The sequence below is a fragment of the Stenella coeruleoalba genome, assembly GCF_951394435.1.
Source record: "Stenella coeruleoalba genome assembly, chromosome: 10".
NCBI lineage: Eukaryota > Metazoa > Chordata > Mammalia > Artiodactyla > Delphinidae > Stenella > Stenella coeruleoalba.
In genome coordinates, this window is record NC_137156.1 from 43,478,729 (window position 1) to 43,500,939 (window position 22,211).

At 37.2% G+C, this 22,211-nt stretch overlaps 1 protein-coding gene across 1 annotated transcript in view; it reads left to right on the forward strand.

The window, feature by feature from the left end:
• FAM83B (family with sequence similarity 83 member B) overlaps positions 1-21,152 on the forward strand; it is a gene marked incomplete at its 3' end in the record, with an annotated part of 63,439 nt that extends 42,287 nt beyond the window's left edge. Inside the window, exons 2-4 of the mRNA XM_079933529.1 lie at positions 7,380-7,544; positions 8,233-8,357; positions 18,851-21,152. Of these exons, the coding sequence (XP_079789655.1) occupies positions 7,380-7,544; positions 8,233-8,357; positions 18,851-21,152 (2,592 nt within the window). The remainder of the gene's footprint in view (positions 1-7,379; positions 7,545-8,232; positions 8,358-18,850) is intronic.
• Positions 21,153-22,211: the final 1,059 nt, after the last annotated feature.

A 22,211-nucleotide genomic window follows, 5' to 3' on the forward strand; every position in this document is an offset into this window, starting at 1 on the left:
TGGTACAATAATTTTCCATGTAATTTAGGTCTCTAATACCTGATGAGCCCTGACTAGCCTCTCTCTGTTGTCTTTCTCAAGCACTCAGCCACTGAGTCTTGTCAAGTCATCCTTTGCAGCTTTACCTCCATCCCTTCCTTCTATTCCTGCTGCCTTCATTCACATTGGGATCTTACACATTTATGCTGCATTAGGATTGAAACCTCCTAACTCCTCTACTTGCTGGTAGATGTTCCAGTTTCTCATTCATCCCATGTATACTAAAATGTTAATCTTCTTAAGTATTTTTCCAATCACATAACGCTTTGGCGAAAAGCTTTACATGCTTCCCCATTGTGCCTTATGGAATCTGTAGTTAGCCTGGCGTGCAAGGGCTGCCCTCTACAATCTTGGCCAAATTGACCTTGCTAATCTTTCTAGCCTTATGGCTAACTCCACCTCAGCAGATTTCCATGACCCAGAAAAATGGGTTCTAATGCTATTCCTGGTGAGTATTCCTAATGCTTCAGCTCCTGTTACCCAAACGTTTCCTCCCCTTTAAGTGCTACTCTACAATTTTCCCAACACAACTAGTAATAGATTCTTATTCCTTTCTTCCCTCTTTGTCTTTCCACCTGCAGTGCCCTTCACTCCTTTCTTCCTGACAGACATCCCTTAATATTGGAAAAATTTAAATAAGATAATAGGTATTCCAAGCCAATGGATAGTTATGCTACAGGTTAAAGGAGATCTCCTAAGAGTGTCAGGAAAACAAGTTACTTTGGTCAGTTTGCCAAGATCTAGATTCTGATACCTTGGCTTGGGGGCCCATGCTCAGGACCCTTGTCAGGTCAAGTTTCAGGAGAAGTTACTTTTTGGAAGTGCTGGGGAAATGAGAGCTTGTACGAGGGCTGAACTGTGAAATCAGTAAAAGGACTATGGCTCTTCTTGCTGTTTTTTTTTAAGCCTGCTCAGGATTTCAAAATATGCATTTTTGGAAGGCGCAAACATTCAGTCCATAATACTGGTGTATAAGTACTTTCAATCATGTAGCACAATGCAGAAAGGGAGGGAAATATCAAAATTATGCAACGCTTCTGAGTTGTCAAACATATGTACTACTTCTACAGATTTATGTTGTAGCCATAACACAGCCCAAACATTCCCCCTTACATCTTCTGTTGAATTTTAGTACAATACCCAGGATTTTTGCTTGTTTGTTTTTCACTTTCACCAGGTAGTGGTTGGTGAGATTTTTACAATCTAAGTACAATGCATGTTTTAATCCAATTTTTGGGTAATTGGGAGTGAATGAATAGTTACTGAAACATAGAATTTTAGAACTTGGTACACACACGATCGTCTGTGATTTATTTAATATATAATAGAGGTCAGTGAGACTCAGAATCACTTCACTGACTTTCCAAAGGTTACACAATTTATGGCAGACCAAACCAATTGATATCAATTTAGCTACTAGTATAGATGCTTATATATGTACAAAAGTTATGGCATTCATAATGTAAAGCTTAAACTTACTAAACAATATTATAGTGCATACAATATATTATATATGAAAATTGATACTTTTATTTAGGCTGCAGAAGGATAAGGACCAAATGCACTTATTCTTAATATCGGGCTCTCTTTTTTCTGAAATCCATTTAGCACATTGCTTTTAATAGGCATTACAGACTCAGAGATATATAATTCCTAAGTGATCATTTCCCTAGATTTCTATTACTCAATTCTTAAGGTCTTCTAGTTGTGTTGAATTTTATTATAGATACGGTTATTAAAAAGTTTTGTTGATTTTTTTTTTAATTTGAACTCCTTATTAGTGTTCCTTCTGTTGGATAAAGGAAATCCTCCTGTATATATGCAGGCAATTACCAAGGAAGTCCGAATCCTTTCAAATGGTGCTTAGTATTTTGAAGCATAAAAGGTATAATATTCACTTTTTCAATTTTGAGGGTAATACTGACAGTTCTGTGACTACAGATCATTAACCCAAGGTGTACTTACATTTCTTTAAGTATTTAGGTCATATAAAAGCATACTGCTAATAGTGTTCTATCTTAATGGATTATAGTGGAAAATGCAGTATGGGTTTCAAAATTAAAATTCTGAAGATGGTGAGGCATATTTCTAAGGAAATGCAAGTAATTCAGTGTCAACATTGTGATGAACATTTTCTATCAAATCTATCATACTTTTCATTTTTCTTGTCATTGGTTTCTACCTCACATTTTAAAAAATATTTCACTGCACTTATAACATTACCATAAAAAGAGGGCTTCATGATCCTCGTTAGTCAATATGATTCATTAGAATTTAGATACTTTCAATATGAATGTTGCTATCAGATACATTTTCCCAAGACACTATTTTGTGCACATATTTTCCTTTTCAGGATTTATATTGCTCTCAAGATCAAATCTAAACATATGTCAGATTTTCAAGATCCTTCATAGCAGTTATGCAGATAAATCCTAAGTAAATTTGTTCCATATTCATAAGTGTGATAATCTTTGTGTTTAACTTTAGGTTAATTCAATAAACATTTATTAAAATATTACTGTTGCCATCATTCTAATTTTTGCCTCTATTTCTGTAATGCTAGTCTTCCAGCTTGGATGGCTAAAAATAATCTTTATTCATTATTTAAGGCTTATTCATGAAGCCCTGGTAGTGTATTTCATTCTACTGGGAACCCACCCTAACAACCATGTACATTTAGAGGTTTTTCTCCCTTTTCTCTGAATTACATAACAACTCATTATTTACTTTCCTAAATGAGCTTAAATTGTATCATGAATATGAAGTTATCATAAATTTATTGTCACTGTTTATATTATTTTAATATTTAATTTTAATATTATTTTAATTCAGTGTGTCTAGGTCACTTCAGGAAAATTTACTACTCTGAGAAAAATAAGTGGAAACTCATATCCTTGAATCAGTTTCTCTGAAACTACTAAAAGATGCAAAGTTTCACTCAAATCTTAAAAGTCACTCAGAATATCTTCCTGAAAGTTTCCTAAGTCTCATGTTGCTGATGAATGCATTTCCTTGTTTACTTTTTCAATTTATCAAACAAGAATAAAACAGTAATTAATGAAGAAGCAAGAGAAGAAGTTTAAAATTACCATATAACATGGTAGTTTAATGAATGCCATTTAATGTAACTGGTTTCTGTATTGACTTATGAAATCAATTAATATACCTTTTGAAAAGCCTTGTACTAATCAGGTATATCATTTTTATTTCATTATATATAGTCATTGTGGTTATTTCTACAGCACAGTGTGATTTAGTTAACTAGCTGGGAGTGTAACACCTTCAGATCAGGTTTGGCATACCTCATTTCTAGTTATCATTCCTTTCCATGAATGTAACCCACCATTAAATTAAAAAAAAAAAAGGCTACATTTTATTTTGCCTTTCTTGGCACAGCTGAAATTTTCTGTAGACTTTATATAAGTTTTCAAGATATCTACTGGGTGCTGGGAACCAGAAATCCTGATAAGGTACCTGACTCCATTGACATCACATAAATTTGTCAAAGATGTGTAATCTGGTCTCCCAGATCCTGATGCATTGCATTATCTGTCATACAAGAGGGACTGTCATTTGTTCTACCTTTTATGTACTAGAATCTTCCATTGACTGAGTGACTTCAATTACTTTTTAGAAACAAAACCCTTTATTTATCTGGTCAAAAGTTTTTGTTCATTTCCAAAGTCTCAAGTAATTTGTTACAGGAGACTATCAGACAAATTAAAAATAAATTCTTTAGATATACTGATTATTTTTTTACAAAGAATACCGTGTAGTATAATAATGTTTCTTTATTTTAAAAAATTCCTTTCTAGTTAAAAAAAAATAGTGCTAGACTGCTCTAGACATATGTTTTTAAAAGTTATTTTGTAAAATAAGTTTATAAAATGGACATTTTCATTTCTTTATCTCAATGTCCATACACTATCACATCACTCATTATTGTATATAAATGCATTCATTAATAATTGTGGATGTGACTGAAAGTTTTTCACATGTTCTATTTTATAGAGAATATGCACAAGATACAGGTGAGGCTATTCTAACTAGCTTCTCGCTTCTCCTGCCACATCATACCATTTATAAGGAAAGGATCACATGAGGCCATTAGAGTGATTGAAATTGTTCTTCCTAAAGAAAATCTGATTGAAGTATATTTCACTGGTAGCTTAAAGAACGTCATCATCTTGTATAAATTGAACATGGCCCAGTATTTTGTTCTAACATCTTATTGGATTAAATAATATATTATCCATGACCTTCTTCATGTTCTAACATACTTGCAATGTATCCAGTATATTATCCTAGCTGTTGTTGCCATGTGTCTATTCCCAGGGCATTTCTTTCCTTCTCATTTCTTGACAATTTTTGTTCCTTGGTGAGAGAGAATAGCTCTCAACCACATTGACTGGTCTGATTTTAAATTTATGACTTGGTGGGTCCTTAATGCCACTCTGTAGTCACACTATATTCTGTAGTCCGTTCCCTCTTCTACCCTCCTAGCTGACTACTTAACCGCCTTTCCTCATACCGCTAACGTGTCTTCCATAATCCAAGGTCTTCTCAGTTGAAGACCTTGCCTCCCATTTCACTGAGAAAGTGGCTTTATTCCGAGGAGAACATCCATAGCCCCTCCACCACATCTGTACTTCCACCAGCACCTGCACCTTGTACCTAGCCTTCTGGCTTGGTAGTACAATGATCTTTTGAAGATCCTTATTCCCTGTGCTCTAATTATTTTTTGCACTAGATCCTGTCTTTTATTTCCTGCTCAAAGGCCTTCCTCCAGAAATCCCTTGTTTCCCCATCCCACCTCCCACCATCTCTTGCATCACTGATTTTTACTCTTTACTGGAGCATTTCATTAGCACACAGACCTGCTGTTATTTCTCTCACCTTAAAACAAAACAAAAAATACAACTTCTCTTGACCCAGCTTTACCCACAGCTACTGCTCTATTTTTCTGCTTCTCATTGTAGTCAGATTACTCAAAAAGAGTTACCTATACCTGCAGATAACTTTCAGTATCTGAGGTTAATAAATACTTGGTGTGGGAGGATCCCTGAGACAGTTTGAGGCTGTGAAACAAATCCAGTGTTTAGAAGAAAATGATAGATAATTCTACTTAATGAGTACACAGACTAATTATTGTAATGAAATATGTTTAATTAAAAAGAAGTCTGCTTTCTAATAATTATACTGACTGTATACCAGTTTGGAAAACCACAAAGATTGATAAAGACAATACACATAAAGGTTGCAGGGAAAGTTTACACAAGGAGGATAAATAAGTGTGTTTATAACTGTCGTTTAAAGTTAGCATTCTATATAGCACTCCTAGGCTCTTTTAATATACTTTGTCCTCTCAAACCCTATTAAACCCCTCCCAAGAAAGCTTTTGCTCTCACCACTCCACTAAAACTACACTGTGAAGTCATCAATTACCTGTATATTACTAAATCCGATGAATGCTTAATCCTCATGTTACTTGGCCTTGCAGTAGGGTATGACACTCTTGAGGACACCCTTCTTCTTGATACCCTGTCTTAACTTGCCTCTCAGGATGTCCCTTCTTTTAGACTTCCTTTGCTAGCCCCTCTTGTACTAGATCTCCTAACTATTCATCCAGTCTCCCTGGATGACTTGGATTTAATTGTCATCTCTACACTACAACACCCAGTTGACAGCTCTGGCCTAGACCTCCCTACTCAGTATTCCACTTGAATATCCAAGTCCCTCAAACTTAACTTGCCTTTTCAGTTTTTTACCTAAAATTTAGTGTAGCTGTACCCTCCCCTATCTCAGCTCTGTCCTTCAGGTTGGTGAGCTGAAAAATCTTAGAATCATCTTCTTTTTCCCCCTCTTTCTCCCACATCCCATATTCAGTCCATCTAGAAGTCCTTTTGGCTCAAAATATCCAGCGCTGACGATTTCTCCTCATCACTGATAGTGGCTGGTACCAGGACTGTCTGGTCCTGGCCACCATCACCTCCCACTGGAATTGCTCCAATAGTTCTAACTGGCCTCCCTGCTTCCACCCTGCCTTCCAGCCTTAAAGTCTGTTCTTAAACAAAGAAAAGCCTGAAAAATCCTTTTCTAACATAAGTGAGACCATATTATTACTTCAATAATAACCCTCAACAGCTTACACTCTTATTCAGGAAAAACCACTGAAGGCTTTTTAATGCCTTCAAGGTGTTGTGATTAGTTTCTCCCTTTCTTGTTTCATTTCTGCCCTTTCAGTTTCTTGAACCTGATATAGGACCTTTGCATTGCTGGGTCCCCCTGCCTGGGACATGCTTCCTCAGGATATCCATCTTGAGGACTTCCTCAAAGGACATTTTCTCAGAGAGGCTTACCCTGAAAACCCCAAACCCCTACTTCTCAATTTCCAGGGAACTGTGATTTCCCCTTATCCTGCTCTAATTTTTTCCCAAAAAACATCATCTTATAGCTTATCACGTAATTTACCTCTTCTCTGTATTGCTTGTGGTTTCTTCCCCCACTTTGTAAGCTTCACAAAGGGCAGGGATTCTGTCCTTCTCATCTGGCATATAGTCAGTCAAATGATTTCCCTTTCTTTCAGCATCATTTCACTCCTGCTGCTTCTCAAAGGGAATAATGGTTCTGTTTCCAACAGTTAACTTGGACTCTCTCCATTTTAGGGGCCTGTTCCTTAGGATATTTCTCTCTGCATTTACCTTTTTAATCATATCTTTTTGTCCATTTTGTTTTCTTTTACTTGTTCTGTCTGCTAAGCTAATTTTAAGCATATGTATTTAATTTTCTGGTCTTCAAGTCTTCTTATCCCCTTTCTTATCTTTGGTCCTTTCTTAGCTATATTTCTATTTCTAGAAGATTTTTTTTCTCTGTCCTAGTTCTCCAATACTTTTATTCTTAACTAGTTACAGAAATCTTGCTTTTCCCTTGAAATATTTCCCATGAAAACTGTAGCACCAATTTCTACCCTCTATCTGTCCCTCTAATGTCCCCTCCATTCACCCTACAGGCAACCTAGATTGCCATGATTTGGATCTGCCCTTCACTCAACATTCTACTGAAATGAAGATTCCCTTTGACTTAAAGCTAGTATGAAATTACTTAGTGTTACAAATATGTATATAGTTTGTTTATTTTCAATATACTTTTCTATCTTCTATTTTAGAAAACTGCAAAAATATTTGTGTATACATTTATATATATGTATATATATATATATATATATATTTATTATGCATTGAACTATTTTCTATTTTGTCCAGTTTTTCCTGAAAGCAAGCAATTTCTAGATCTTTCTCTATTGGGTATCTAAAATTGTTTCATATTCTTATCTTTAACAGGTCATTGCTTTAGTGATGGATATATTTACAGACGTGGACATTTTCAAAGAAATAGTGGAGGCATCAACTCGAGGGATATCTGTGTACATTCTGCTTGATGAGTCAAACTTTAATCATTTCCTAAGTATGACTGAGAAACAGGGCTGTCAAGTTCAACGTCTCAGAGTAAATATTTCATGCTTTGTTTTGTTTTCTTCAACTATTTTATCTTTATCTCAGTCATTGAATGTAAGGCATGTTAAGTTATATTACTCTAAATGTACACCATATATTTAAGATGCTGACCACAGAAGGGGTCCCTTGTACTCTTCAGACTGTGACTTCACCATCTTCGTGATGGTTTTATAGGATGCTTTTCTTGATGGTGGGGCACTTAAGCTTTTGAGTTAACTTTGCTGCCAGTCATAATTAATTTACAACCTTGAAATGACTGGCATGAGTGATAATCTTTCATTCAGCAGATATTGCTTGTCACAATCATTTAGCATAGTGTTTTCAGTGATGTTTGACTTATTAAAAGACAGGTGGATTTTACTCTTAGTTATTTTGTTATCATGCTACTATAACCTGAAAGGGGCTCTTGCAGTAGGACCCTAAGTGACTTATAGAACCATCCTGTGTAAATGATGTAAGTTATGTTAAAATATATTATTTTAAGTGACCATGTTCCTTCTTTTTTGGGTGGTGTTTTAAAATGTGCTTTTCACTATATTTGTTTTTGTTGTTATATGTTTTAAAAAATTATTTCATGTGTACTTTTTTGGTTACTAAGTTTTTACGATGACATATTTTACTTTTCAAGATATCCCCTTTCTAGCCATAATTTTTACTTTATATTTACATGCAATTCTAGAATATTCGAGTGCGGACAGTAAAAGGCCAAGATTATCTTTCCAAAACAGGAGCAAAATTTCATGGAAAAATGGAACAAAAATTTTTGTTAATTGACTGCCAGAAAGTTATGTATGGTTCCTACAGGTAAGATCATTGTGTTTACCTCCAGTATTATCAATCATTTACAGAATTTATGAGTTTAAAGTTTTAATGTAATCTGTTTAGTTATTTCTTAAAAATAAAAGAAGAACCCTTGCATGAAAAGCTTGGGAACTTGAATTTCAGTTCTGGCTGTGAAGTCATTGTGCAAGTCACATAACTTCCTTGGGCTTCAAGTTCTTCCTCCCCAAAATGAGAGCATTGACTTATATCTCAGGTTTCCTAAAGCTCTATATGCTAAAAGTGTTTTTGTTCCTTATGAAAACAGTATGAATCATAATAATTGTTCATAAAAATAGAAGCTATCACATTGAAGAACCTGCCTAATGGATTGCTCTTATTTTAGTATTATTGAGACTCTAATGATTATCATGTTGTCATCATAGGACTACTGAAAAATCATTGAAGAGTCTGGCTGTAAAAATGCCATGGTAGACACTAGGCAAGATTTTTCAGCCCCAGATCTACTCTCTGGCATCTTTCTAGGGTACCACTGCTGGAGTATATCTACTTCTATTCTAGCTTGGCTCTTATGTTTCACTCACAGTCCTTAAAACTTCTCTGCAAGGCAGTTGTTTTTATCTACATTTGATAAATGATGAAATGGAAGTTCTAGAAGGTTCAGTGACTTGCCCAAAACATCACAGTTAAGGGCCAAAAGACAGTTCAGGTCTGGCAACCCAGTCTAGGTCCAGCTGATTCCAGAGTTTAAGTGCTGCCTTCAAACTCCCTTATAAATTCCAGGCATTGGTCCTGAATGGGATAACACAGTAAGGCTACATCAATAGGCAGATAAAAACACCAAAAACACGTGAACTGGAGAGGGGGAAGATGGCGGAAGAGTAAGACTCGGAGATCACCTTCCTCCCCACAGATACATCAGAAATACATCTACACATGGAACAACTCCTACAGAACACATCCTGAACGCTGGCAGAAGACCTCAGACCTCCCAAAAGGCAAGAAAGTCCCCACGTACCAGGGTAGGGCAAAAGAAAAAAGAATAAACAGAGACAAAAGAACAGGGACAGGACCTACACCAGTGGGAGGGAGCTGTGAAGCAGGAAATGTTTCCACGCACTAGAAGCCCCTTCGCAGAGACTGCGGATGGTGGAGGGGGGAAGCTTCGGAGCCACGGAGGAGGGCACAGTAACAGGGGTGCAGAGGGTAAAGCAGAGAGGTTCCCGCACAGAGGATCGGTGCCAACCGGCACCCAACGGCCCGAGACTTGTCTGCTCACGCACTGGGGCGGGCGGGGCTGGGAGCTGAGGCTTGGGCTTCCGTTGGAGCGCAGGGAGAGGACTGGCGGCATGAACACAGCCTGAAGGGGTTAGTGCACCACGGCTAGCCGGGAGGGAGTCCGGGAAAATGTCTGGACATGCCAAAGAGGCAAAAGACTTTTACTTCCCTCTTTGTTTCCTGGTGCGCGAGGAGAGGCGATTAAGAACAATGCTTAAAGGAACTCCAGAGACGGGCGCGAGCCATGGCTAACAGTGCGGACCCCAGAGATGGGCATGAGACGCTAAGGCTGCTGCTGCCACCACCAGGAAACCTGTGTGCGAGCACAGGTCACTATCCACACACCCCTTCCGGGGAGGCTGTGCAGCCCGCCACAACCAGGGTCCCGGGATCCAGGTACAACTTACACGGGAGAACGCACGGCGTGCCTCAGGCTGGTGCAACGTCCCACTGGCCTCTGACGCCGCAGGCTCGCCCCGCATCGTACCCCTCCCTCCACCCGGCCTGAGTGAGCCAGAGGCACCGAATCAACGGCTCCTTTAACCCCATCCTGTCTGAGTGAAAAACAGACGCCCGCCGGCGACCTACATGCAGAGGCAAGGCCAAATCCAAAGCTGAAACCCGGGAGCTGTGCGAACAAAGAAGAGAAAGGGAAATCTCTCCCAGCAGCCTCAGAAGCAGCGGATTAATGGTCCACAATCAACTTGATGTACCCTGCATCTGTGGAATACATGAATAGACAATGAATCATCCCGAATTGAGGAGGTGGACTTTGAGAGCAAGATTTATTATTTTTTCGCCTTTTCCCCTTTTTGTGAGTGTGTATGCATACGCTTCTGTGTGACATTGTGTCTATATAGCTTTCCTTTCACTATTTATCCTAGAGTTCTATCCATCGGGTTTTTTGTTTGTTTGTTTGTTTTCTAATTTTTAAAAAAAGTTTTTCTTAATAATTATTTTTTATTTTAATAACTTTATTTTATCTTACTTTATTTTATTTTATCCTCTAATTTCTTTCTTTCTTTCTTTCTTTCTTCTTTCTTTCTACTTTTTCTCCCTTTTATTCTGAGCCGTGTGGATGAAAGGCTCTTGGTGCTGCAGCCAGGAGTCAGTGCTGTGCCTCTGAGGTGGGAGAGCAACTTCAGGACACTGGTCCACAAGAGACCTCCCAGTTCCACATAATATCAAACAGCAAAAATCTCCCAGAGATCTCCATCTCAATACCAGCACTCAGCTTCACTCAATGACCAGCAAGCTACAGTGCTGGACACCCTATGCCAAAAAACTAGCAAGACAGGAACACAAACCCACCCATTAGCAGAGGGCTGCCTAAAATCATGATAAGTCCACAGACACCCCAAAACACACCACTAGACATGGACCTGGCCACCAGAAAGACAAGATCCAGCCTCATCCACCAGAACACAGGCACTAGTCCCCTCCACCAGGAAGCCTACACAACCCACTGACCCAAATTTAGCCAGTGGGGACAGACACCCAAAAACAACGGAAACTACGAACCTGCAGCCTGCAAAAAGGAGACCCCAAACACAGTAAGATAAGCAAAATGAGAAGACAGAAAAACACACAGCAGATGAAGGAGCAAGATAAAAACCCACCAGACCTAAGAAATGAAGAGGAAATAGGCAGTCTACCTGAAAAAGAATTCATAATAATGATACTAAAGATGATCCAAAATCTTGGAAATACAACAGAGGAAATGCAAGAAACATTTAACAAGGACCTAGAAGAACAAAAGATGAAACAAGCAATGATGAACAACACAAAAAATGAAATTAAAAAATACTCTGGAAGGGATCAATGGCAGAATAACTGAAGCAGAAGAATGGATAAGTGACCTGGAAGATAAAATAGTGGAAATGACTACTGCAGAACAGAAGAAAGAAAAAAGAATGAAGAGAACTGAGGACAGTCTCAGAGACCTCTGGGACAACATTAAACACACCAACATTTGAATTATAGGGGTTCCAGAAGAAGAAGAGAAAAAGAAAGGGAATGAGAAAATATTTGAAGAGATTATAGATGGAAACTTCCCTAATATGGGAAAGGAAATATTTAATCAAGTCCAGGAAACACACAGAGTCCCATACAGGATAAATCCAAGGAGAAACACGCCAAGACACATATTAATCAAACTGTCAAAAATTAAATACAAAGAAAACATATTAAAAGCAGCAAGGGAAAAACAACAAATAACACACACGGGAATCCCCATAAGGTTAAGAGCTGATCTTTCAGCAGAAACTCTGCAACCCAGAGGGACTGGCAGGACATATTTAAAGTGATGAAGGAGAAAAACCTACAACCAAGTTTACTCTACCCAGCAAGGATTGCATTCAGATTTGATAGAGAAATTAAACCTTTACAGACAAGCAAAAGCTGAGAGAGTTCAGCACCACCAAACCAGCTTTACAACAAATGCTAAAGAATCTTCTCCAGGCAAGAAACACAAGAGAAGGAAAAGGGCTACAATAACAAACCCAAAACAATTTAGAAAATGGGAATAGGAACATACATATCGATAATTACCTTAAATGTAAATGGATTAAAGGCTCCCACCAAAAGACACAGACTGGATGAATGGATACAAAAACAAGAACCATATATATGTTGTCTACAAGAGACCCACTTCAGACCTAGAGACACATACAGACTGAAAGTGAGGGGATGGAAAAAGATATTCCATGCAAATGGAAACCAAAAGAAAGCTGGAGTAGCAATTCTCATATCAGACAAAATAGACTTTAAAATAAAGACTACTAGAAGACACAAAGAAGGACACTACTAATGATCAAGGGATCGATCCAAGAAGAAGATATAACAATTGTAAATATTTATGCACCGGATGTAGAGGCACCTCAATACATCAGGCAACTACTAACAGCCATAAAAGGGGAAATCGACAGTAACACATTCATAGTAGGGGACTTTAACACCCCACTTTCACCAATGGACAAATCATCCAAAATGAAAATAAATAAGGAAACACAAGCTTTAAATGATACATTAAACAAGATGGACTTAATTGATATTTTTAGGACATTCCATCCAAAAACAACAGAATACTCATTTTTCTCAAGTGCTCATGGAACATTCTCCAGGATACATCATATCTTGGGTCACAAATCAAGCCTTGGTAAATTTAAGAAGACCGAAATTGTATCAAGTATCTTTTCCAACCACAACGCTATGAGACTAGATACCAATTACAGGAAAAGATCTGTGAAAAATACAAACATATGGAGGCTAAACAATACACTACTTAATAACGAAGTGATCACTGAAGAAATCAAAGAGGAAATCAAAAAGTACCTAGAAACAAATGACAATGTAGACACGACGACCCAAAACCTATGGGATGCAGCAAAAGCAGTTCTAAGAGGGAAGTTTATAGCAATACAATCCTACCTTAAGAAACAGGACACATCTTGAATAAACAACCTAACCTTGCACCTAAAGCAATTAGAGAAAGAAGAACAACAACAACAAAAAAAAAAACCCCAAAGTTAGCAGAAGGAAAGAAATCATAAAAATCAGATCAGAAATAAATGAAAAAGACATGAAGGAAATGATAGCAAAGATCAATAAAACTAAAAGATGATTCTTTGAGAAGATAAACAAAATTGATAAACCATTAGCCAGACTCATCAAGAAAAAAAGGGTAAAGACTCAAATCAATTGTGTTAGAAATGAAGAAGAAGTAACACCTGACACTGCAGAAATACAGAAGATCATGAGAGATTACTACAAGCACCTCTATGCCAATAAAATGGACAACCTAGAAGAAATGGACAAATTCTTAGAAATGCACAACCTGCCAAGACTGAATCAGGAAGAAATAGAAAATATGAACGGAACAATCACAAGCACTGAAATTGAAACTGTGATTAAAAATCTTCCAACAAACAAAAGCCCAGGACCAGATGGCTTCACAGGCGAATTCTATCAAACATTAAGAGAAGAGCTAACACCTACCCTTCTCAAACTCTTCCAAGATATAGCAGAGGGTGGATCACTCCCAAACTCATTCTTCGAGGCCACCATAACCCTGATATCAAAATCACACAAGGATGCCACAAAGAAAGAAAACTACAGGCCAATATCACTGATGAACATAGATGCAAACATCCTCAACAAAATACTAGCAAACAGAATCCAACAGCACATTAAAAGGATCATACACCATGATCAAGTGGGATTTCTTCCAGGAATGCAAGGATTCTTCAATATATGCAAATCAATCAACGTGATACACCATATTAACAAATTGAAGGAGAAAAACCATATGATCAACTCAATAGATGCAGAGGAAGCTTTCGACAAAATTCAACACCTATTTATGATAAAAACCCTGCAGAAAGTAGGCATAGAGGGAACTTTCCTCAACATAATAAAGGCCATATATGACAAACCCACACCCAACATCGTCCTCAGTGGTGAAAAACTGAAAGCATTTCCACTAAGATCAAGAACAAGAAAAGTTTGCCCACGCTCACCACTCTTATTTAACATAGTTGTGGAAGTTTTAGCCACAACAATCAGAGAAGAAAAAGAAATAAAAGGAATCCAAATCGGAAAAGAAGAAGTAAAGCTGTCACTGTTTGCAGATGACATGATACTACTATACATAGAGAATCCTAAAGATGCTACCAGAAAACTACTAGAGCTAATCAATGAATTTGGTAGAGTAGCAGGATACAAAATTAATGCACAGAAGTCTCTGGCATTCCTATACGCTAATGATGAAAAATCTGAAAGTGAAATCAAGAAAACACTCCCATTTACCACTGCAACAAAAAGAATAAAATATTTAGGAATAAACCTACTGAAGGAGACAAAAGACCTGTATGCAGAAAATTATAAGACACTGCTAAAAGAAATTAAAGATGATACAAATAGATGGGGAGGTAGACCATGTTCTTGGATTGGAAGAATCAACATTGTGAAAATGACTATACTATCCAAAGCAATCCACAGATTCAATGCAATCCCTATCAAACTAACACTGGCATTTTTCACCAAAATACAACAAAAAATTTCACAATTTGTATCGAAACACATAAGAACCCGAATAGCCAAAGCAATCTTTAGAACGAAAAACAGAGCTGGAGGAATCAGGCTCCCTGACTTCAGACTATACTACAAAGCTACAGTAATCAAGACAGCATGGTACTGGCAAAAAAACAGAAAGATAGATCTATGGAACAGGATAGAAAGCCCAGAGATAAACCCACACACATATGGTCACCTTATCTTTGATCAATGAGGCAGGAATGTACAGTGGAGAAAGGACAGCCTCTTCAATAAGTGGTGCTGGGAAAACTGGACAGGTAGATGTAAAAGTATGAGATTAGAACACTCCCTAACCCCATACCCAAAAATAAGCTCAAAATGGATTAAAAACTTAAATATAAGGCCAGAAACTATCAAACTCTTAGAGGAAAACATAGGCAGAACACTCTGTGACATAAATCACAACAAGATCCTTTTTAACCCACTTCCTAGAGAAATGGAAATAAAAATAAACAAATGGGATCTAATGAAACCTCAAAGCTTTTGCACAGCAAAGGAAACCATAAACAAGACCAAAAGACAACCCTCAGAATGGGAGAAAATATTTGCAAATGAGGCAACTGACAAAGGATTAATCTCCAAAATTTACAAGCCGCTCATGCAGCTCAATAACAAAAAATACAAACAACCTAATCCAAAAATGGGCAGAAAACCTAAATAGACATTTCTCCAAAGATATACAGATTGCCAACAAACACATGAAAGAATGCTCAATATCATTAATCATTAGAGAAATGCAAATCAAAACTACAATGAGATATCATCTCACACCAGTCAGAATGGCCATCATCAAAAAATGTAGAAACAATAAATGCTGGAGAGGGTGTGGAGAAAACGGAACACTCTTGCACTGCTGGTGGGAATGTGAATTGGTACAGCCACTATGGAGAACAATATGGAGGTTCCTTAAAAAAACTACAAATAGAACTACCATATGACCCAGCAATCCCACTACTGAGCATATACCCTGAGAAAACCATAATTCAAAAAGTGTCATGTACCAAAATGTTCATTGCAGCTCTATTTACAATAGCCAGGAGATGGAAACAACCTAAGTGCCCATCATCAGATGAATGGGTAAAGAAGATGTGGCACATATATACAATGGAATATTATTCAGCCATAAAAAGAAACGAAATTGAGTTATTTGTAGTGATTTGGATGGACCTAGAATCTGTCATACAGAGTGAAGTAAGTCAGAAAGAGAAAGACAAATACCGTATGCTAACACATATATATATGGAATCTAAGAAAAAATGTCATGAAGAACCTATGGGTAAGACGGGAATAAAGACAGAGACCTACTAGAGAATGCCCTTGAGGATACAGGGAGGGGGTAGGGTAAGCTGTGACAAAGTGAGAGAGTGGCATGGACATATATACACTACCAAACATAGAATAGATAGCTAGTGGGAAGCAGCTGCATAGCACAGGGAGATCAACTCGGTGCTTGTGACCACCTAGAGGGTTGGGATAGGGAGGGTAGTAGGCAGGGAGAAGCAAGAGGGAAGAGATATGGGAACATATGTATATGTATAACTGATTCACTTTTTTATAAAGCAGAAACTAACAAACCATTGTAAAGCAATTATACTGCAATAATGATGTAAAAAAAATCAATCATATAATTCATCATGATAACAGACCAGGAAAAAAAAAAAAAAAAAGAACACGTGAAGTCCTAGGTCACTCAATACTAAAGCCTGCAGGAAACAGCCAGGAGAGCTGTGGATGTCAACAGGACAATGTGAGGGCAAATTTTGCCTCTTCTCTTAAGAACTTAAAAAGTCCAGAAGAAGGAGGCAACTCATTGAATAGGGTGGCCGTGGACAAGTTACTTAACTTGGTTGCCCTTTAGTTTCCTCCTCTCTAAAAGGAAGATAATAATAGAACCTACTTTGTGTCGTAAGAATTAAATGAGTTAATTCATCCAAAGCCCCTAATGTCAATTGCTATTTTAGGCCTGTTTTAACTGTTAATATTTGCTAAATTTCTCTTTGAGCTCAGGGACCCTATATTGAAAATCCTTTTTGGAATTTTAAAAGAAAATGTGTTAAGAGCAGAAGTTACAACTAGTGCTTGAAATTAATGAATTCTTTTAAAGACTCATTATTTGTGTTTCTATTTAGTCAGACCCACTTGTTTTTAGAGGGGTTTTAATTGAAATTTTAATTAAAATAGGAGTTCACTTGACTTATAAAATGGTGTTTATTATTCTCATCATAATGAGTACTTTCTATTTTTATTATTTAACTTGACTTTGAAGATTATCTTCAACAATAAATTCACATCAATTTTGTCTTACTAGGTATTAACAGGTGATATCTGTTGAGATGACTGTAAATGAGCTACTTTAAAATTGGTGTTGGAAAAAACAAACAAACAAACAGCAACAGAAACTCTTTATCTTCTTATCTATATCATAAGCCAGAGGCAAAATTTAAGTTGCTGTTTGTGTAAGTGAATATGGAATACATAGGACAACAGATTATTAAAATTCATCAAAACAATTATCTAACAACTCTACTCTCTTTATTATTTCATGTTAATTTTAAATATACTTCTTTTAAAAAAAATTTATGGTTTTCAGCCCTTGTCATTTTTGTTTTTTTCTGACTAATAATTACGGATTTTTCTTATTGTTACCAAATATAAGAGGATCTGGTGGAACTGTTATGAACCAGTCTTTGTAGAAACTGGTTAAAAATGTACTCTCCCTTTTAGGTAAAAGCAGCCTTTATCTCTGCTGTTCTAGTATTGCCATTGTTTTCCTTGTAGGCAAATTCAGAATGCCTTCTTCTTTAATTCAAATTTCTTAGCCATAAAACTTCTTGAAATGCTAAATGCTCAACATTTCTAGAGAGGTCTGGCATCTGTACTCACCATGTCACACACTGTGTGACAGCTCACATGTGACAAGGACAGTTTTATCAGGAAAACACAACAGGTGTTTTGCTACATCTTGATACTAACAATGAAGAGATAAAACACATAATTTTTTATCAATGTTTGTAAATCAGATTTTGAATTGGATACCCTCATTTGAAATTGTCATAGGAAAACCTGGAAGTTATACACTGCTGTTTATGATATTTTATGTATTTTAGATTATTGTTCTGCACATTCTTTTAATATTTCCATCTGCCCTCTGTTATTATCTTCCCTGTATAAACAGTAAGCTCCTTTATTGTGGAGAATGGCTCTGTCTCCTCTTTCTTTCGTATAAACCCCATTATATCGTGTACATTTTTTGAGACATAGCATATTAGCAATGGCCTTTTCAACTCAGTTACTCTCTATGTTACATTATCAAGATTTTCTAAAATAAGATTTTAAATTATATATGAAACTTCAAGATAACTGTTGCCTCTAAACTTCAGGAGAGAGATTTGAAGTTCCACAAAGTACTATAAAGTAATTACAAACTTCAATCCCCTAGCAGTTGTATTCTACTTGGAAAGGTCTTAATTGGCATTCTGATTGGCATGGTTTGTAAGTACTGAATTTACTGTATATACTTAGTGAAGTGAAGGATGCCCTTAGTGGCTGAAGCTGCTGCCACAAATCCTGTCTGTTTCCAAACCCTGGCACCTAAATTACATTTACACTTAAGCCACAGAGATGAAATACACGCATTAGCACAGATGATCTTGCATCATGACATGCTAGGACCATAAGGAATTGTAGCGAATTATGCTGTCCTTATCCTCATTCTGGCTGGGAGGAAACTGAGGTCCAAGTTCATGTGGAATAGACAGCTTGGCAGAGGCTCTCAACTTTTCCTCCAATACCAGCTTGCCTGCACCCTGCCAGGATGTTGTATATGGAATATAATGTCATATTTTACTCCATAAAATCTTAGTAGGCAGAGATGAAAAATGCACACCAGGCTTTTCTTTGTACTTCTTGAAATTATGGATGGATTGAAAGCCAGAACTTGTGTTGCTTTGTTATTTAACATATGAATATGGGAGTGGGGAGACATGTACTGCAAGCATATAATGACTGAAAATGTTCTAAATTATGGTAGTTAAGGAAAATAAACAAAAATACTCTTTTGTCAACATTAAATGACACTTTTCTTAATAGAGCTAAATATTGTCAGCACAATTAAAATTTGCCTATTTTGATTTTTTTTTTCCCAGCTACATGTGGTCATTTGAAAAAGCACACCTCAGCATGGTTCAGATAATCACAGGACAACTTGTTGAGTCCTTTGATGAAGAATTTAGGACTCTCTATGCCAGGTCCTCTGTCCCCAGCTCATTTGCATGGGAAGAGTCAGCAAGGGTGAAGCACAGCAAAGCACTCTGGGAGAATGGCATTTACCAGCATTCAGTGTCTTCCTTAGCTTCCATTTCCAGCCAAAGAAACCTTTTTGGTACACAAGACAAAATTCATAAACTAGATTCTAGCTACTTCAAAAACAGAGGGATATATACTCTCAATGAACGTGACAGATATAACATAAGAAATCATGCATACAGACCTCATTTTGTTTCCAACTTTAATGATCCAATCCGTCAGCATCAACACAGTCAGATAAATGAAAATTGGAAGAGGCATAGTTATGCTGGGGAACAGCCAGAAACAGCACCATACCTGCTGCTTCACAGGGCTCTGAATCGAACCGTTAATGCTCCCTATAATTGGAAAAGGCCTTCAGATAGTCTCAGTGTGGCATCCTCATCACAGGGAGGCTATGCAGGCCACCAGAACACACCTGCCCAGAGTTTTGCTGACCGACTTGCCCAGAGGAAGACGACAAACCTTCCAGAAAGGAATTCCAACGTGTGGAAGTCTTTTAACGGGACAGATAATCATATTCGCTTTTTGCAAAAACACATGCCAAACCTTGAACATACCACCAAGTCATTCTTGCGTAACTGGAGAATTGAATCCTACTTAAATGATCATTCAGAAGCTTCTTGTGATTCCAATGGATCGGTTCTAGGTGACCAGTTTGAGGGCTACGACGGTCCTGAGAATTTGAAAGCCAATACCGTTTATACTCACTCTCGGCTTCGTTCTTCTTTTGTGTTTAAACCCACTTTACCTGAGCAACAGGAAGTTAACAGTTGTACAACTGATTCCTCAAATTCAACAGTCATTGGTTCCCAGGGAAATGACACTCCTAAAAAGATCCCAGACACCCCAACAGGCGCACAGCATCCGACAGACAAACCCTCACAGGAATCAACCCCCAAGCTCCCGTTGCAGTCAGAGGCACCAAAAACGCACACCCTACAGGTTCCCGAAAGGAACCTGGCAGTTTTAATCCCAACTACAAATGGCCCTACGGACTCAAACAAACATTTATGTACGACCTTGTCTGTAAATAAGCAGACAGAAAACCTAAAGAATCAACAAAATGAGAATCTGCTTAAAAGGCGAAGTTTCCCATTCACTGACCACTCAAAAGCCAATTTAAATCATGGAAATAGTAAGCATTATGTGTATAGTACACTTACCAGGAATCGAATTAGACAACCAGAAAAAACTAAAGAGGATTTGTTAAAAAGTTCTAGAAGTGTTCATAATGTGACCCATGCCATGGAAGAGGATGAGGAAGAGGTTACCAAGAGAGACCCTCCAAGTGGCACTGCTATCAGATCAATTTCCATTGCTGCTTTGCTTGATGAGAATAAAGAAGAACCCAACAAAGAACTCACTTCCAAGAAAGAAGTGAAGGGTTCCCCAAGTTTTTTGAAAAAGGGCTCTCTGAAGTTAAGGTCATTACTTAACCTTACCCCAGAAAAGAAAGAAAATCTATCCAAAAATAAAGCACCTGCCTTTTATAGAATTTGTAGTAGTTCTGACACTTTAGTTTCTGAGGCTGAAGAGAATGAAAAACAAAAAAAATCAGAACCCAAAATTGATTCATCTCCTAGAAGAAAACATTCTTCTTCATCCAGCTCTCCAGGCAGCATCCACAAGGGTAAAGAAGATGTAGCAGTTCGTTCATCTCAGGGGATACATTCTTCATCTGATGAAAGTAACAAAACTATGCCTTCTTCAGGTCCAGTTGAAAGCAAGTTCTTGGAAAAAGCAGGAGATGCCTCTGCCCCGAGATTCAACACTGAGCAGATCCAGTACCGAGATTCGAAGGAGATTAAAGCAATTGTTGTTCCTGAAAGAAAACCAGCTTCTTCTCCAAGACCAAAGCCCAATGATGAGCTTATAAGAACTCATTCAATTGACCGGCGTGTTTACAGTCGTTTTGAGCCATTTTGTAGTATTGAAAGCTCTATTCAGCCAACAAGCAACATGCCAAATACCAGTACACACCACCCAGAAATGAAATCCTCAACTATGGGCAATAGTTATGGCAGGTCCAGCCCAATGCTTAATTACAACACTGGTGTTTACCACTCATATCAGCCAAATGAAAACAAGTTTCGAGGACTTATACAGAAGTTTGGAAACTTCATAAACAAAAATAAATGAAATACTGTAACTACAAATAGACTTTAAAATACAAAATAAATATGGCTATAAATATTTGTCCAAAGAACATTGTAGATTTTTTTTTGTAATATCCTAATAGATTTCTATGGGGGTGGAATTTTGGGTGTGAAGTATATGTTTACCAACTTACTAATGTATAGTAAAGTTATTGTTCTGTGTGATAAATTTAGTTGTGCTTAATTACACTATAGATGGAATGTCCATAAATACATGATTTTTAAATGGTAATAGTAAGACAAATGTAATGAAATTGTTTTCTTCAGACTGAAGATCTTCTTAAGTCTTAAATGGAAACTTTGGTGGAGAGATGGTATATGGATTTTAACCATTCATTGCAAATGCTTTCCTTATTAAAATGGATCATGGATCATAATGCTGTCAATGGTCCTTTATAGTACATCTTTGTGGGGTTTTCATAACTTCAAATTATGAGAAAATAGGACAAAGCCTTTGTGGTTTTTAATTACCTTTAAATTCTATGAGATAACCTGTATTTTATTAATGTTTTATTAACTTTTCTGTGGAACTGGTTGGGCAACAACAGTACAATTTAAACCATATAGCACAGCACATTTTTTATTTTATCTGAGGTGTTTGCAAAGTATCAACCTCAGGTAGTTCAAGTACACCATAGAAATTTATTTTCAGGATGTGCTTATTTCCACTCTGGACAAAAGGAGCCTGTACTGCACTCCACCCATCAGCTGCTGAACTTTTATTGTCATTCTTTCCTTCAAACTTATAGCAAGCCAACAGGAATTTGGAAAACCTGAATTATTCCTTTCTTTTTTCTAATACAAAGAAGGTTTTAGAAATGTAAACTTCTACATAAATTTTTATCTTGGATTAGTACGACAGTGCTTAGGTGTTTTGCTTGCAAAAGTCTTTGTTCTTTTCTATACTGTGCCAAATACACTCTGACTGCATAGTATTTTCTTGAGAGAACCCTGATGAAAATGAGGAGAAGTGCTATCTGGCTTGTTTTTTCCATGACCTTGGGGCCTCATTGAAAGTTTTAAATCTTTCTATATCTTAATT